The sequence below is a fragment of the Sapajus apella genome, unplaced genomic scaffold (genome assembly GCF_009761245.1).
Source record: "Sapajus apella isolate SASKATOON/1434 unplaced genomic scaffold, GSC_monkey_1.0 scaffold28, whole genome shotgun sequence".
NCBI lineage: Eukaryota > Metazoa > Chordata > Mammalia > Primates > Cebidae > Sapajus > Sapajus apella.
Window position 1 is genome coordinate 13488057 of NW_022436968.1, and position 18743 is coordinate 13506799.

An 18743-nucleotide genomic window follows, 5' to 3' on the forward strand; every position below is an offset into this window, starting at 1 on the left:
AGTCATATTTTTCTGATGGGACAAATGCAAGTAGACTATGGAAGAAAATGAATAGTATGAAAATTGGAAAGGGGAAATTAAATGATTATTATTTCTAGATAAAATTGTTAACCTGAAAAATCCATGATAATAAAGGGAAAGCCTACAATTAAGGAGTTAAGAAAAGGGCTAGGTATAGAAATCAACAGTTTTGATATACGCAGCCTATAGTTAGGAGATGAGTTAGGGGAAAAGACATGTTGACAGCAACAGAAAACAGACAGGAGATTATTTATATGGAAAAACATAGCATGTTTCTATACAGAAAGATTAAACATCATAAAAACATTATTTATTCTTAAGATGATTTATATTTAATGCAATCTCAAATACCAGGAGAATTTTTTTAAGTAGACAAACTTCTATCAAAGATCATATATAAAAATAACCAAAAAGAGATGAAAAATTCTTTTAACAAAGTGATAAGGAGAGACCAGCCTTGTTGACTATTAAGTCATTATATAAAGCTATAATATGTAAAACATGGTACTGACATATGAATAGATCAGTGGATCTCAGATGGGCAGTTCAGAAAGAGATCCAAACACATTAAAAAATTTAGTACCTCTAACAGTGGCATTTAAAATCTGTGGGGAAAGATGGATTTCCCAATGAATAATGTTGGGATAGGTAGATTGCCATCTGGAAAAAAGTAAAGTCAAATCCCAACTTTTTACCTTTTATCAAAATGAACTTCAGATACAATGAAAAATATAAAATTGAGACTGTGAAAGTATTAGAAGAAAAAATAGTTTTTAAGTCTCAAACGGGGGCTCTTTAGTACAAAGTCCAGAGGCCATAAAAAATGATTGATAAATTCAAACGTAGGTCCATTTAAATGAAAACTTTCAGTATGGAGAAAACACCATAAATTATAAAGGCAAATGACACACTAGGAGAAGTATTTGTAACTCATATAACACACAGCCTAATTTTCTTACTGTATAAAGTACTACCATAATTAATGACAATATATGAAAAACTGGCAAGCGATATACACTGAAAGTTCATGGAAAAAATAACTCTTAAACATTTGGAAAATTTTACAACTTCCCTCATGGTAAGAGAAATGGAAATTGAAATTAGAGTGACATACAATATTTCACCTCTCATTTCTCAAAGATCAAAAAGTTTGAAAATAGTGTGGGTTTATATTTATAAGGATGTAGAAAAACAAGCAATGTAAATTCCCTGTGGAGTGTAAATTGGTGGTAATAAGAGAAATTTACTGACTACTTACTATCCACCGGGCACTTTACTAAGCACTTTACATTTAAGTATTTATCACAATTGCCTTATCCAGAAACTACTACTATTATTTCTGTATTACACATGAAGAATTTGAAGAATAGTTAGACAAATAATCCAAAGTCACACAGTTCGTAAATGACAGAGTGAAGATTTGAGACCATTTACTTTCACTCAAGTGTCCACTTTTGGTCGCAGCTCTGTTCTATAGTGAGTGATTTAACAATACATGATAAACCTTAAGAGTGCATACTCTTTGATCCAATGATTCTACTTCCAGAAGTTTGTCCTGCAGTTTGTCCATTTTGTATCAGATAGATGGAAAGTAGCATTCGTTGCATTGTTATTTGCAGTAAAGGAAGATTGGAAACAACCTAAATATTTATCCTCAAGGGCTCATCCATACAAAAGAATTGAAGTAAATTCATCCAAATGAATATGAGTCAGCTTTAGATAGAGTGAGATGGCATCCTGATATGGAGTCATCTTTAAAATACAGTAAAAGGAAAAAACAAGATACAGAATAGCATGTAGGGAAGCTGCTGTCTATCTGAAAAGCTATAGAATATACATGAGTTTTTGCATATGCATAGAATATTTCTAGATGGGGCCAAGCATGGTGGCTACACCTGTAATCCCAGCATTTTGGGAGGCTGAGGTAGAGGGTTCACTTGAGTCCAAGAGGTTGAGACCAGCCTGGCCAACATGGCAAAACCCCATCTCTAGGAAAAATATAAAAATTAGCTTGGCCTGGTGGTGCATGCCTGTGGTCTCAGCTACTTGGGAGACTGAGGTGAGAGGATTTCTTGAACCTGGGAGGCAAAGGTTGTAGGGAGCCAAGATCATGCCACTGCACCCCAGCTTGGGCGACAGAGCAAGACACCATCTCAAAAAATATATACTCTAGAATGATTCTCAAAGTGATATCAGTGATTGTTTTGCAAGATGGAAACTAGATATCAGTGAATGAGCTAAATAAGGAGACTTCGAATTCTGTAGCATGTGTATGATTTACCTATTCAGAAAACAGTCAAGCATGTGGTTTGCAGTGAGGTCACTTGGTGAAAAGTGTAGCCGTGTCAGACAGATGTAGGTTCAGATTCTAGGACTTCCAGGACTGACGAAAGGGAAAGGGGCTTTGGAGCTCCTTTAGCTCCAGGCAGCATTGCTTCTTTCCTGGCTTTGACATTAGCTGGAGGGAAGAGAAATTCTTAGAGCTCTAAGTGCTTGGGGTAAGACCCTTCCCCCACTGCCTTACTCTCCAACCATAACTGCTACAGGCAATTCTTACCTCTTCCACCCCTTGTCACTGCCTAAAACCCTTCATCACCTGAACTCCCATGCCTCTGAGTCTCTCTGAACCTTGTAGCCTGACACTGTCCCCTACCCTCCTCAACTCCAGACACCATTTTACACTGCCTTCTGGAATGAATAGTCCATCATTAGCAAAGTCTCCTGTATTTTCAATCTCCTTTCTAAATATTTTCCCCACATTCTTGCTATAGTAGAGACTCAGCTCTCCCAGGAACGTATAGCTTTCCTTAGAGTTCTCTAAACTGGTAACTGGTTTCTCTCTCATACATTTTATACCACTGGTTCTGGAGATATTGTCAATGTCTTGATGTCTTCCTTCCATCTCTCTTCAATTTCAAAACCATATTTTTTTTTCTCTCTTAAAAATTATCGGTGCTAAGCTCAATCTATTAGATACCTCTATCTGGCACTACCAGTTGCAGTCCTGTGCAGACCACTGAGGTACTTTCCTTACTCATCGAAGACTTAAACTATCTTACTCTCACTCTTACTGTCTCTGACACTGCTCCTATTAAAATATTATATATATTTATTATAGATATCTTTAAGCTATTCTTTCAGTTTCTAGTCTCCTCTCCTTCAACGAGGATGATTTCTAGAACATTGGTTCTCAAAATGTGGTTCCTTTGCAAACATCATCAGCATCTGGCAACCTATTATAAATATGAATTTCTAGATAACATCCCAGACTAGTGAACTCAAAACTCTGGGGGCTGGAGCCCAGAATCTATGTTTTAAGAAGCCCTTCAGGTGATTCTGATGAATATGCCAGTTTCTTAGGTCTTGTCATTACTGACAACTTTCTCTGAGACCACAGTTTGAATCTGCAGGTTTTTCACTACTACTCATCCATCTTAAGCCCTTACTTTCCCCTTACCAGCCAGACATTTGAGTACTCCTGGACTCTTCTCTTTCACATACTGTATCCAAAGAGTCAACAAATGCTGTCAGCTATACCTTCAAAATACACGTGGCATCTAACTTTTAACCTCCGCTGCAGTCATTCCAGTCCAAGCATAACCATTTCCCACCTGGAGTATTGCAACTGCTTTTGTTTGGTGGCCTTTGACCCCACTTTATCTACTTTCCACAAGGCAGCCAGAGTGTTTCTTTCAATACCTAAGGTTATGTGGCTTCATTGATTGAAATTCACCATGCTTCACTTCTTACTCTACAAAAGCCAAAGTCCTTGTAAATGTCTGCAAGGCTTTAGGGTGATCTGTCCTTTCCTGGCCAGGAAGTCACGCCCACCTTTGCCCTCCCTCTCTCCCACTACTAGCAATCTTCATTTTAATCTTTAGAATGTATTATATTACCATGTGATATACTCTTGTTTCTGTCTTGTACCATTTGAGTTGGAGCTTCACAAGGGCAGAGGCTTTCTGTTCACTGACAGAACCTCAGTTTCTGGAACCCTGCCTGATATACCTAGCAGGCGTGTAGTTATTTGTGAATAAATGAGTGAATATAGGAAGAGAAATAAATAAAAGTTGTTTGTGTGTGATAACACTGTCTTTATTGGGACTGCCCCTGATTGAGAAGTAAAGCAGCATATTCCAATAAATTTACCAGGTAAAGTAAATTTAATCAGGATATTTAATATGACACTTGGCCTTTGGGCTTTAAGCAAATTTCTTTTTCTTGTTGTGTTTCAGTAAAAGTAAGCTCTAGGTTATTTTTAGTAAGCTGAAAGTAAGCTTAGTCATTCTTGGTTAAAGGACAGCAATATTATCCTTTATGGTGTTTTTTTAAACCCAATCCAGAATCACACATTACTTTTAATTTTCATGTCCTTAGTCTCTATTAAAGGTGCTACCCTTTATATTAATAATTAGAGTAGTGAGGGATAGAGTTTAAGGATATATAAATATTTTGACCCCCAACTGACTGTCACTGGATGGGTTTAGCACCCATTGGTGATTCTTATCTGAAACAATAATTATTGTGATAACTGGAAATAGTGATTTTTCTCACTTTATAATTCTCTGTATTAATTACCTTAATATTATTCTACTATAGAACAGAATGTTCTCTTGTATTTTGTTTGTTTAGTGTCAGTATTACTCATGGAGTTGGTTGTTATTCAATTCTGTATTGTCTCAGCTTGGGGTCTTTCATCAGAGTCCTTTCATGTAAATAATGTAAGGATGAGTAATAGAGAAACAGAGTAAAATGTGAGCAGAGAAACCCTACTCTGAGACAAATTTCAGAGAGGTGAATTGTGTTGCTGATTAAGAGGCTTCAGGCCCGGCACGGTGGCTCACACCTGTAATCTCAGCACTTTGGAAGACTGAGGTGAGTGGATCATGAGGTTAGAAGATCAAGACCAGCCTGGCCAAGATAGTGAAACCCTATCTCTACTAAAAATACACAAAAAATTAGCTGGGTATGGTGGCACATATCTGTAACTACAGCTACTCAGGAGACTGAGGTGGAGAATTGCTTCAATCCAGGAGGTGGAGATTGCAGTGAGTCGAGATCACGCCACTGCATTCCAGACTAGGCGACAGAGCAAGATTCCATCTCAAAAAAACAACAAAAAACAAAAAAGGCTTCATTCAGGAAGTGTTGTTTGAGTGAACTGTGAAAAGTCATAAAATTTTGACAAAAGTGGGGATGAGGTGGAGCATAAAGAAAAAAGTGTCTGAACAAAGGAAGGCTCAGCAGACTTGGAATTTGGCAATAATACAGTGGTTCTGGACCTTGATGAGAAAGCTGAAATGGAACATAAAAACCCTCTGCACTTAGCTTCAGTTATTTGCTCAGGCAGGTCTCACTGCCCAAAACTTCCACCCCTGCTGTTTTGCCATAGGCTGGGATGGGGGTTAATGAGGGAGGGAATTTTAGGGAATGAAAACAGCACAAACCAAAAGTCCAGCTCAGATACTCCCTACTTTTGAACCCTTTTCCAGATCCCTAATAAGGATTAACCACCTTCCCTCACACACCCTTTTGTACTTTGTGTTTCTCTGTTAACAAATCTATGTTTTGTGCCGTCTGTATTTGTGGATACATCTTCCTTCTTTAAAACACGAATCATATCTTAATCCCTTGGCCTTTCTTCCCAGTACTTAGCACAAATGCTCAATAAATGTTTCTTTAACATGTGTGACAGAGAAAGGAGAGGAGAGTGATTGGTTGGGATTGGGAGCGGGAGGGCTCTGAATGTCATTTTAAGGGGTTTGGGCTTGCTCTTCAGGCAGCAGTGAGCCACAGTCGCCTTTGAACTGTGCAGCGCTGATGGGAGCTGCGATGCCAAAGGATGCAGTGGAAGGGCAGGACAGCCAGCATGCCTGGGCACCGGCCCAAGTCAGAGCACGTCAGTGGGAGAAGGGAGAAGGCACAGATGCAGATAGCCACCATCTTACAATTCTGAGACCCCATTCAAATATAGCAAGGAAAAAGGAAGCCCTTGAGCACGAATTTGGGGTTTCCAGCTTGGGTGAGGCTGACACAGGCCTCTTATCAAAAAGCATCCTAGGCAGTTTGACTGGGAGTGTTTAAGGAGTTCATCATGACCCTGTCTCTTCATCTAAAACTCCCTAAAATCAAAACAGTATGTCCTGTTGAAAGATTTTATTGTATTAAATATGGTGAGAAATGAAACATTGTCTCTACTTGAGGAATGAAACACTGGCTCCTTGTAGTGGACATTTTCACTTGTCTTTAATAATAGCTTTTAATAAAAATAGATGTTAATAACTGCTTCTTTAATCTTTAAACATGGCCCTCTGAGAGCAGCTTATTATAAAAGAAACGGTTGTCAGCTTTCTTTTGGCTCCTCAGTCCCTCCTGCCTCTTCCTAACAACAGAAAATTTGCTTTGCACCTGCTCCAACTGGGTTCGAAGAGATAAGCATCACGCAAGCCCAGAAAATTGTAGTATCAAATCTCAGCCCCAACTGTGAGGCAGCACTATCATCGAATCCCTGCTGAGAGGCGATGCTTTCCCAATTCCCCAAAGAGTTCTTTCTCCCCTGACCCCTTTTCAGGCTTGAACTCTGACTGAAACCCTCTTTTTAACTCCCAGCATGCACTGCACTTGGTGCTGACACTGACCCATCCCTGCTTCCTCTCTTCTGCCCTGGACTCATCAGTAGGTCAGGCGTTGGTAGCCCTGGGGTCACTGGGGTGCCCAATTCCAATAATGAGCACATTTAGCTAAGGAGAGGAAACGTACCCTTCTATTTGTTACAGTCCATTGCTTTTTTCCAGAAACAAATGCTAAAAGAACATTTGATATGTTGTGGTTTGGTAAATATACATACACATTGCCTAATATTCACAAAGTTGCCTCTTTTTTTTGATGCACCTTCCTTCATAAATGTATTATTCTAACTCATTTAAGAGGGATATGCCTATTTCACAGCTAGGAAATGTAAATGTTTTAAAATAAAGTTATATTCAGGAATACTCTTGCAAGAATTTCAAATAAAAATAGCAAATACTATTTAAATGTGTATAACATTTTAACAGAATTGTGTGTCATTTTAAAGGGAAAGAAGAAAAATGCTGACAAGCACTTTACAACTTTGTCTTTAAAATTTCTTCTTAGGTTTTCCAAACAGACCGAAGTCATTAAAAATATTCCTTAACCCCCAGAGTCACAAAAAAGAAGCTACCCAGGTTTATTATGAGAAGGTTGAACCTCTGTTGAAGATTGCAGGAATAAAAACTGATGTAACAAGTAAGTAATTTTCAGAATATAATTTCGCCATTTACAAAAACATACAAAAGCAAGATAACCTGAATTTTTTATTAAGGCAAACTTGGGAAAGTATTTGTAATATCCACAGTGTTTTTATGTCTTCCATAACCTACTGCAGCCAGCTCCAGAGTTATTATTTATTTTCTTTTTTTATTGTGTTATTTTTATTAGAATATTAATTTTTTTCTTTGAACTTTTTCAGATTTTTTTTCAGACCTAAACAGTTGTCAGATATAATTCTAAAGGAAGCTGTATACTTGTTTACATCTTCATTGAGATGTTTGTTATTTACATATTAATTTTGCAGTTAGGCAAGCAATTGATTTTTTGCTCACTTACGTAGTTGATGTCTTTCCATGGAATTCTTCCTTAGGTTGTTTTCGTTCTGACTCTGACCCCTGCTGGTTAGGTCAAAACTAAGCACTAAACTGCTGATTTTATTAATAGATGAATTTAGAGATTCTAGAAGCTTAAATTCATGGTTTAAACTAAGAAATGTACTTAGGTTTGTGACAAGGAAAATAGAAACTTGTTAATACAAAAATTAATAGATGACTAATAATACCCTTTTTGATTTTTTGACTTTGGTGGCCACATTCCTTTGTTTCTTTGATGGCGAACTGAGTAGAAGAGTGGATGCTATGGAGTATCTCAACTTCTCTAGCTTTATTTCTATGTGACTTCAGTAACAGTGGAAATTTGCAATAAATTTTAATCGATGAAAAATATTATAAAATAAGCCTACTCAAGGGGCAAGCCCAGAGTTCACTTGGAATTTCTTAGTCCCAGTTACAAATTCCTGGGGAAGGGATTCACAGTGATGTGGCTTTACTCAGCTGTAAACAAAGGAGATAGGTTTCAAGATGTAAATGCTGTCATGGAAGCCTACACCTAGTGACTTGATGGATTGAGGTAGAAGAAAGTTCCTTAAAAAAGAGCAAGTTTCGTGGGAAGGTTAGCCTCCATGAAATGCATCTTTGACTATAGAGGTTAAAGAGAAACTACCATGAAAAACTCAAGAAGAATTTCTGAATTAAAATAACATTATAGTGAAGAAGTTAACATTTCGTGTTTGTGACTTTTGACTTATTTAGAGATGATTTATAAGGAAGAGAGAAAATTCATATTTATGTTTCCTTTCTATGGAAGATTTTCAAAGACTGGCTAAAGGAAAAAGTTTAAGATTTATATTAGGGTGAGACAATTAAAAGTTGGATAAACTTATTGGCATACTCAATGACTATTTTGTGTCATTGATTTTATATGTGACTACTACAAAGCAGCTTGACATGGATATTACTATATAGTATTCACTTCAGGAATCTCATTGTATGCTTGCTCTGTGTTCAACATTGTGCAGGATGCAAGATGAATAAGCTATCATACTTGCAATTGAATGACTTTCCAGGGTATTAGGGATTCAGATATATACTTAAACCTCTATTAGCTGGGGTATACATAAAAGAACTCTGATGTCTCAGGTGATATTTTGATGGGAAGGTTCAAGGAAAGCATGTGAACTAGGCAGATTTTAAGAGGCAGAGAAAACAAAAAGTGAGGGGAGGAAGTCAGGCTAGCAGGCAGTACTGTAAAAGTGGTGGTGGTGGGGAGTGTGCACGCGTGTGTGTGTGTTTGTGTGTCTGTATGTCTGTGTATGTTATACCCATACATCTTGAGAGTTCCATAACTGTTCTACTTTCCTCAGTTTTGACATTATCTGAAATCTTATTCTATCATCATAAAATTGTTGCCAGTGAATTTGATCCTTTCTTATTAATATCCAGTGGGATGGGGAGAGGTGTGAATATGTGTGTGAGAGAGACCCAACATGCTTTAATCCTGATGATGATTTAAAATTTCTTTCAGTTTGGGCACAGATACTGTATTAGCACATTCAATCTGGAATAATCATTTCTTTAACCATTAAGAGTCTTCCTAGAGACTGAGGGTAGGTCCCCTTTTCCTGAAAGCTAAAATGCTTCAGTTGAATCTGGATTCTGTTAGGGAGAAGAAAGGGCAAAATGACTTCTAGGAAGGCTCCCAACAATTTATAATACAGGAGGTGTAAGTCCGGGTTATAGATGGATCTCTTATACTATACTCAGCAGTTTACTCATCGTGCATTCATTGATCCACAGTTGGTGTACATTTTTGTTTATCATAGTGTTGTAATCTGGTTTGGCAAAGATGACTCCACCACAGAATTAAAATTAAAAATGAAGAGAGAAAAAGAGATTGGAGAAAATAAAACTAATATAAAAGGCCTGAACTAAGGCAGAGGAAATCATCAAAATGTGCTTTCCTTCTTAATTTTATTGAAGATAAAATATGTTCTAGGATTTTTTCGCTAAATTTGTGAATATTACCAAGTACTATATTTACTTTAACACAAAACAATAGAATATTACCTAAAACAAATTTAGAATTTACTTATATTTGTTCATAATGGCTAATTATTAGCTGCCTAACACTCCTTCTACAGGCAAATTTATAAAATTACATCCTTTGCTTATAAAACCATTTTAGTATGCATATTGGCTCAATATTTATGAAAAAATATTTCTTGAATAAACCTGTGAATATTTGAAAAGTTTTAGTCTTCCTGCCTATTTTTTATTTTTGTGGTTGAAATAATAGATTTGAAACTTTGTATATTATAAAATACTACAGAAAGATGGTCATAATGCTGTTTCAGTTTCAAAAATTATGTCACAGTAAGATTCAAGTCATACTTTTTTTGGAAAGAAAATGTATATGAAAGAGTAAAGCAAAAAGGGGACATTTTTTCTGCATGTCCAGTGGGACTGTTGTTTTAATGTATTCTTGTGTGCATTGGTGAGTCCAAATGGAACTGGAATTACAAAATAAACCCTATATGATGATGAGTTCATCAGGAAATAGTGCTATATAAATATGAAGTATAATTTGAACAATTACAGCTAGATATATACACTAAAAGATTCTGTAATTTTTTCATAATTTTTAAAATAAATGGATCTTACCACATTAATAAAAATACACTTCTTTCATTTTGGCTTGTGCTGAAATCATAGCTACTTTTGAATATAGATTGGCATCTTTTGAAATATTTGTGCTAAAGTCGCCATCAGTATAGTATCTTATCTAATAATGGCATCAGAAAAACTTCTGGGAGAACCTGGAAAGAATTATTTTTTCCTAATTGCCTATTGGTACACAAATCAAAGAGTATGAATGATAAGCCCATCCTGGCATATGATATCATTTCTCTTCTAAAAGCAGGTTTTAGAGATTGTATCATTAAAGGTGTGTGAGTTATTTTGAGGATCAGAGAGCCATAGGATAATTTATAGAACAATAGAGTCAAAAAGTTAAGGCAGCAGAGAAATCAGACTGAAAAAACTTTCGAGGCTATATGGTTCAATTTTCTCCTTGTGGGTGGAGCACAGGTGTGTGTGGCACTCAACTTTGATTTAGCCTCCTATGCTAGAGGCAGAGTATGTTGTCACTGGACAATACTGTTTGACATTCTTATGAATGTTCAGAGTTACTGTACACTTGGGCAGATTAGAAGAGGCACCTCCTCTATGCTGACTTACAAAAAGGTGCCCTTTCTTTCAGGCTAATTCGGCCTAAGTTCACTGCTTGTCAATCAGGAGCACTAGCTAGATTGCAAATCCATCCTTCCCTTTGGCCAAGTGCCTTTGTGCTGGGCATAAACTGTACAAAATGAGAGCTTGTGAGCTGACATTTGCCTGTTTGTAATTTTTATCTACTAGAGCTAAGGTTATTTATTTTAGTAATATGAAATAAATGTGTCCCATCTATTGTAAAAAAGTCATTGAGTTATTTGAAGACAGGTATCTGTCTGCCTCTCATCTCTTGGTCATGATAGCTACTTCCATCTCCTTCAGTTACTTTTTGTATTAACAGAGCTGCTAGACCTTATCATGGTCATTATCATTATCATAGTCAGAGACATTTATCTAAAGGAAACCTTGATCTCTGCCAGCTCAGGGCTCTTGGGAGCGCCTAAGTCATCAGATAATTTTAACTCCTGGGCAGACAGCAGTGTTTGTTGTCATCTTCTTTCTCCTATAATCACGTTTCTAACAAAGCTGTTAACAAGCCCATTTGTAGTGTTTCTCTGGTTGTTTTTGGCTCTACTTGAAGCCTTCCATTTCTTGGAAATGCCTCTTGTCATTCTAAATCTCACCCAGTAAAAACTAGGCAATCTAATGAAACTGTGTCACAAAAGATTCCAGTAGCCTGAGGCATCACTCCTTCCAGTTTTACCTGCATTTTAATAAAAAAAAAAATCTGAAAAGTAGATGTTCATGCATCATGTCTAGTTCGAGAGAAAGATAATTCTGTGTAAAAGATTCTGTTTATTACCTCTTAAATAATTTTGGATGTAGACAGCCAATTCCATTCCCAACATTCAGATGTGAATTAGGAAGTTGGAACTTGATGCCTGGGGACAATGAAGACTCATTAATGGGGTTTATACAAAAAAGTGATATAATTAAATATGTATCTGAAAATGGTTATTCTGGCTAGAGTCGGGGAGAGGTTTGAGGGAGACGAGATAAAAGGCTATTGTAGTACAGGCTGAGTATACCTTATCTGCAAGGCTTGGGACCAGAACTGTTTCAGATTTAGGATGTTTTTAGCTTTTGGAATATTTGCAAAATACTTAACCAGTTGAGCATCCCTAATTTGAAAATCTGAAATTGAAAATTCTCCAATGAGCATTTACTTTGAACATCATGTCAGTGCTTCCAAATTTTTAGATGTTGAAGCATTTTGGATTTTAGATTTTCTGATTAGGGATACTTAACTTGTCTACACAAAAAAGATAGATAGTGATCAGATCTAGGGAATTGGCTGGTAGAAATGGAATGCTATGGCATAATTTAAACACAGAAACACCTGGCCTTGGCCATGGAGTGGTTCTGGATACTGGAGGAAAGAAAGAAGTAATTTTCCTGTCTTGGAGTGGATGATGGAACAGAAAAAAAAACAATGTGTTTGAGAGAGAATATATTTGAAGGTATACATAATGGATTCTGTTTTGAGCTTACTAAGTTTGAAGTACCTACAGGACAGGAAGAAAATGACATTTCAGTATTGTATCCTGTGCAAGAATTTTATCACCAAACCAAGAAATGTTTTCTTAAGTCCAAATCAAATTTCATCTGATTTTATTTCAGCTGATTTCGTCATCAACATTCAGTATTAACCTTAAGACCTTCCCTTGTCTTCCTGAGGAAGTTGCATTTGCATTGAAGAGGGGAGGGGGAAATTCCCGGGAGGGGGAAATTCCCAGCAGTGGGAACTGTGATGGAAGACCTGTAAACTGTGAAGACTTTACATCTATTTAGAAAGAACACAGGTTGGCACTTTCATAGGAAAAGGCAAATAGATGAAATAAGAGGCTAGGTTACATTTTTTGAAATTCCATTTGTCTAGCAAGCCTCTCTTTATATTTGTTTGGAGAGGGATGATTTGAATCTGGCTTTCACTGATTCCAGGGCCCACAATACTCTGTCTAAATACATATTTGGTTCTTTCTACTATATCTAAATAGTAATCCAGATCACTCTTTATCCTTTTGCCTGTTTTTTATAACCACCTATTACTTCATATTATAGATTCATTATTTCATTTGCATATGTTGTCTATCTCTAGAATGCAAATTCCTGAGGCCAAAGTCCTGTGCATTTTGTTCATTTTGCTAATATATTTTATAGATGTGGGTAGTCAGATTCTTTTCATTTTGTTTCTTTGTTCCAGATATTTGATTTTATTGAACTTTTATAATGTTACTTTAAAAATTACTATTTTCAGACAGCTTGCATTAGTGTATAATCAAATTCCACCCACAATTTCAAAAAAAAAGACTATTACAAATTTAAAGATAGCATTTCAATCGTAACATAGTTTTAAAGCTCATTATTTATTGGATTTGAAAAACTTTACCAATGTAAGCTTTGGTATAAAAGCAAGACTTGGTAAACTGATTCTTAGCATAAATATTTTTTCATAATATTCTTAATTATTTTTAATGTGTATATGTAAGATGTTATTTTGCATTTTAAGGCTGCAACTACTTGCTATAGTTATAAATGAATGATCAGTACACATTTTCTATGATAACCTTTCAAGTTTATTAATATTAATACTTTATATGTAGTTTTATTATGGCTTTCTTCTGATTAAATTTAATATAGAGAGGTTTTATTCATGTGAGTATTAATGGCATTTTGAATAAGCTATGGGAGAATTACAATATAACACTGCTGGATACAGAATGATTCTTTTAGACACCAAGACTAATAATTTTTAACAATATCTAAAAACATTGTAGGAAAAGCTTGAACCGTGCTGGCACCAGGGGACAGACAGGCATGAAAGATTAATGTAATCTTGCATATAATGACGCACATTCTTACACAAAAAATCCATCTGCAATGTCACGTCAGTCAGCAGAAATCTTTGATGGGTGGATACAGCTGGGCTGTCTCTTCTGGCAGAGCTGCCCTGGAAAATGCTAAATGTGGTTGTGATGCTTGGTGCCATCTGCAGTGTGCCCGTTTATCCTGTCTTCACTGGCATTTACAATACTGCATAGGGCATCAGTGACTGTGGAGACAGCGATACGGAGTGACAGATTCATTTCCTCAGAGGATCTGGGCCCTGATGGGCCTGTGTGCCACCCTCTTTCTTGGATCTGGGTTTCTTATCATTGGTGTTGGCTTTACATTGTATTTTCACATCCAACAGTTCCAGTACACATTCTTCTGGTTTGTAAATCTTACACTAACCTTTCGACTAATTTATTCATGTAAGGTTGCCAAACCGATTTAACATTGACTGTTCGATGCCAGCTAATATGCCTTATTTTCAAAATACTGCTGCTCCTAAGCCTCTGATTTAAAGGATATGTGTCCTATTTAGGGAATCCTAAACAGACAGGCACCAAGATAAATTCTGTAACCACTATGTGTGGGATATCCCAAATGACGTATGTAGTTGAAACAAATATATGATCTTTTACATAAAGCTGTAAAACACATCAGGCCACTATACTTAATCTTCTTGCCCATGATTAAAATATAAATATTCAAGAATAAATGTTGTTTTATGAATTGGCCATATGCTTATCATATTATTTTGCCAGAACAAGTTAAAAACTGTAGGTTATTGTTTAAAACTTTCACTTTGTGTATGTCTGTGTGTGTGTGTGTTTTTTTTTTAACAGTAATGGAATATCAAGGGCACGCTCTGTCACTGCTCAAGGAATGCGAACTCCAGGGATTTGATGGGTAGGTTATATTATTAATCAGTATGTATCATATAGTTTATGTATTAAATGCTTTCACTCATTTTTAGCCATATATTTGAAACCTAACATTTACAGCTCTATCTTGTTCATATCTATGTAATAATAATTAATGTTGATAATATGACATGATCATCTACCTCTCAGGATCTGGCATAGGAAAGCAAAGAGAGGAATCTAGTTATAAGTACTGGGAAATGACAGCGTACTACCCTATACTTACTAATGTGCATACATTTGCATCTATAATTATTGGCTTTTACCATGTATCTAGAAAAGCACTGATGGATGTTATACTGGTCACATTGAGGAACTATTTGATGATCCTCTTTTGCAGATTAATTGATAGGTTTAATAGCTACCCATTAGTTAATTTGTCTGTGATAGATTTAGAGTGGATATTTTATAAATACAAGTAAATAATTATTTTCTGAAAGAATAAGAAATAATTTTAATTATCTCATAATTTAGTGACTATAATATAGGTATGTTATTCACAGTGGGCATTGGAAACCATTGTTTGCAATATATTGGAGTGTACAGAGATTCTTCACTGGCATGCAAACATTAGAACCAAGGCAAGTGATACAAATTTCACTGCCATTTTTTAAAATTAGGTTGAACCAATTTGCTAAAGTGTTCAATTGATGTGTAAGACTAAAACTTATTATATTCCTTTAGGGAAGATTTTTTTCCAAGAGTAGATATTTGAGAGTTTAAAAAGGTGACAAGCGTGTGAATTATTTGTGTTACATGGTGATGAGCAGGGGGCAAAGACCCCTTAAGGCCAGGAAAGGCAGTTAGGTCTGTACTTTCACCAAAGTAAAAGGCATTAATCTTCCAAAGAATGATTTGAATGTGATGGGGAGGGAAGCGATCCATCAAAGTGGAGCATTGGCAGGGTGGTTTTTCAGAAATGCTTATTCAGTTATTTATTTGGATGAGGAGAAAACAATAGTTGGTGAGAAAGAAAGTTTGGTAAGTAAAACATGATTTTTCCAAAAGGAATTTAGTTGAGGGAAGTAAATTTGATAGCAATATTATATAAGTGTTGGGAATCAAAAATACAGGGTAGGAGTTTACTTCAGAGCTTTATACTTAGAGGCAGACAAAAACATTAACAGGCTTCGTTTAGAAAATTGTCCCACAAGTATACAATTTAAGAAAAGTGCTTGGGGGAATCATGCCCACTAACTACCTATTTTAACATACTGCATAGTTCCTCACTAGACCTCATGAGTACATGAAGGTAGCTGCATTGCAAATGAGTCCCTGCTTCAAAACTTGATTAGATAAAGAACAAGAATAAAGATATCACAAATATTAAACTTGGTCTTACACAGCAGCATTACAAAGTGTTCTTCTGAATGTAGTATCTATTAATATGTTTTACTGGTATTTGTGCTGGGTAAAGGGATGAAAATAATTTTGTAGAATGAAGAAAGACTATTCCTGAAGTGTAGTATAGTAATATTTTTCTCTTTACCAGAACATATTTAATCCTTATTTATTTTTTATAGCAGGTGTGGTTATTTTTCAGTGTAGCACTAAAAGATGTATAGATTTTTCAGTTATTACTCACATTTTAAAATCCAAATAGTTTGGCCTAACCGTTGTTTGAATTGAGTTATGTTATAGAACTGTTTCTAAACTCTATGGCATGTTGATTTATTTCAGACTTAGAGTAATTTCAAATTTCTTCTGAAAGTCATCTGTGTTCTAAGATTCTTTAAATTGGGGGTCCCCAATTCCCAGGCTGCAGACTGGTACCAGTCGGTGGCCTTTAAGAATGGGGAAGCACAGCAGGAAGTGAGTGGCAGGAGAGGGAACATTTCTGCCTGAGTTCCACCTTCTGTCAGGTCAGCAGCAGCATTAGATTCTCATAGGAGTGCGAACCCTACTATGAACTGGGCATGCGAGGGATCTAGGTTACACACTCTGGGTGAGAATCTAATGCTTGATGATCTGAGGTGGAACAGTTTCATCCTAAAACCATCCCTTTCCCACCCTGCCCCCCAGTCTGTAGAAAAATTATTTCCCCACCAAACAAGTCCTTGATGCCAAAAAGGTTGGGGACCACTTTAAATAGCTTATTTATTTTTGTGGGTTTAATTTTCCCAATAGAAGCTGGTATGGTCGTTGGGGTCATTATCTTTAAAAAATGGCACTTTTAAGTCACTGTACTTAGAATTACAGAGAGAGGTATATGAGGAGTATAATAGAAACATAGTTTCTTCAATTCAAAGGAGCAGTTCTCTTGAAAGTAAAATTACTTAAAAAATGGAATATTCTACGTTGGTGAGTTTTCTATTCCTGAACCTGCTCTAGAGTGGCTATAGGAAAATTTTTTGGGAAATTTATAGAAAAGGTACAGATATGGGAGAAGGTTAACCCCAAAATGCTATGACATTCTGATCAGAGACAGACTCATATTTCCTTAAGAACTTTAGCCTGAAGCACCTTCATCTGATACTAGTGGAAATGTTAATAGGAAGTGATTAGGAAATTGCCTAATATTTGGTTTCTAGATACAGTTAAGAAGAAGTTAAGAGCCAAGAAAGATTCTGTGTTTAGTATTTAGTAAAGCAAAATGATTTGGTAAGTAATGTTTAAGAAATGCTATTTGCTAAGATTCTGGAGTTTTTTTTTTTTTTTTAATGAGTTACATATGTTTCTATGAGACATCTTGTGACATTTCTAAACCCAGAAGAAACAGTGTATTAGTACTTATGACAACTGACTCTCCACTGCTGTGTGTCCTGGGAAACACTCTCAGATCCGCTGTTAAATCTTGCAGGAGCTTCAGATTTATATTGCTCCCCATTTTACTGGCACGAGTAAGTTTATGAAGAAAAATAAAAGAATATCAGCTGCATAGACTTGAAGCGGTAACACTTGCAATTTATAAGTGTGATAATAGTTTTAAAAATCTGTAGATTTTATGCAGTTGTAAATATATGAATTCTTTGCTATTATTTGTTTCACAATTTAAAAAAAAATTATTAAATTACATTTTCTCTTGTTCATTTCACCATTAATTAGGCCCGTAATGATCTAGATATTATTTGGATTATATTGACATTTTATTAGATTGAACATATCTGTATTACTTCGTAAGATTTAAGAAAATCTATTTTCCAGAAAGGAAAAAACTGTGCATCAGAAATTCAATATTATAGTCAACATCTCATAGATGATGGGTTCATAGATAAGTATAAAAACATCCATTAAAAAATCTTTATCACTCATTAAAAACAGACATATATTATCACTCGATTTTACTTTTCTAGACAAAATCATTCTGTTTGGAGCCATGGCAAGGAGTTCACTTATTTTAAAAACAAGATTTGTTACATGCAAAGGATTAGTTACTCTAAGGTTTATGTTTTAGAGTGACTCAAGAGCAATTAGCTCTATAAATGATTGAATATTTTGCTTTTTGTCTTTCTTGTAGTATTTAGATTCCTGTGATATTTTGGTAAGAAGCCATTGATGAAAAATGCCAAACTGTAAAATATTACCAAACTGTAGATTATTTAAAGAGGTTTATTTTGAGCCAAATACGAGTGACTGTGGCCTAATGCAGCCTGAGTCCTGAGAACATGCGCCCACAGTAGTTGGATTACAACTTGGTTTTATACATTTTAGGGATACAGAAGTTATAGACAAAGACATAATGTATGTAGGGTATACATTGGTTTGGTCCAGAGAGGAGGGACATCATGGAGCTCTTTGGGAGGGAAGCTCACAGGTCATAGGTAAATTCAGAGATTTTCTGATTGTCAGTTGTTTGTAAAGTTAAGCCTTTCTGAAAGACTTGAAGTCAGCACAAAGAAATAGTTGAATTAAAATAAATGGGGTTGTGTAGGCTGGACACAGTGGTTCATGCCTGTAATCCCAGTACTTTAGTAGGCCAAAGAGGGGAGATCACCTGGGGTCAGGAGTTTGAGATCAGCCTGGCCAACATGGCAAAACCCCATCTCTACTAAAAATACAAAACTAGCTGGGTTTGGTGGCATGCACCTGTAGTCTCAGCTACTCAGGAGGCTGATGGAGGAGAATTGCTTGAACTATGAGGCAGAAGTTGCAGTGAGCTGAGATCACACCATTG

General features: G+C 36.0%; 1 protein-coding gene across 8 annotated transcripts in view; it reads left to right on the top strand.

Annotated features, from left to right (window-relative positions):
* CERKL (ceramide kinase like) overlaps positions 1–18743 on the top strand; it is a 133126-nt gene that overhangs the window by 81869 nt on the left and 32514 nt on the right. For 5 of the 8 annotated variants that reach the window (XM_032292772.1, XM_032292769.1, XM_032292767.1 and 2 more), the window contains exons 3-4: positions 7156–7287; positions 14552–14615. The exons of 1 other annotated variant lie outside the window; for it this stretch is intronic. In XM_032292772.1, coding sequence (XP_032148663.1) covers positions 7156–7287; positions 14552–14615 — 196 coding nt within the window. Of the gene's footprint in view, positions 1–7155; positions 7288–14551; positions 14616–15132; positions 15211–18743 lie in introns of all 8 variants that reach the window. 2 more of the 8 variants (XM_032292775.1, XM_032292771.1) reach the window with 2 other exon arrangements.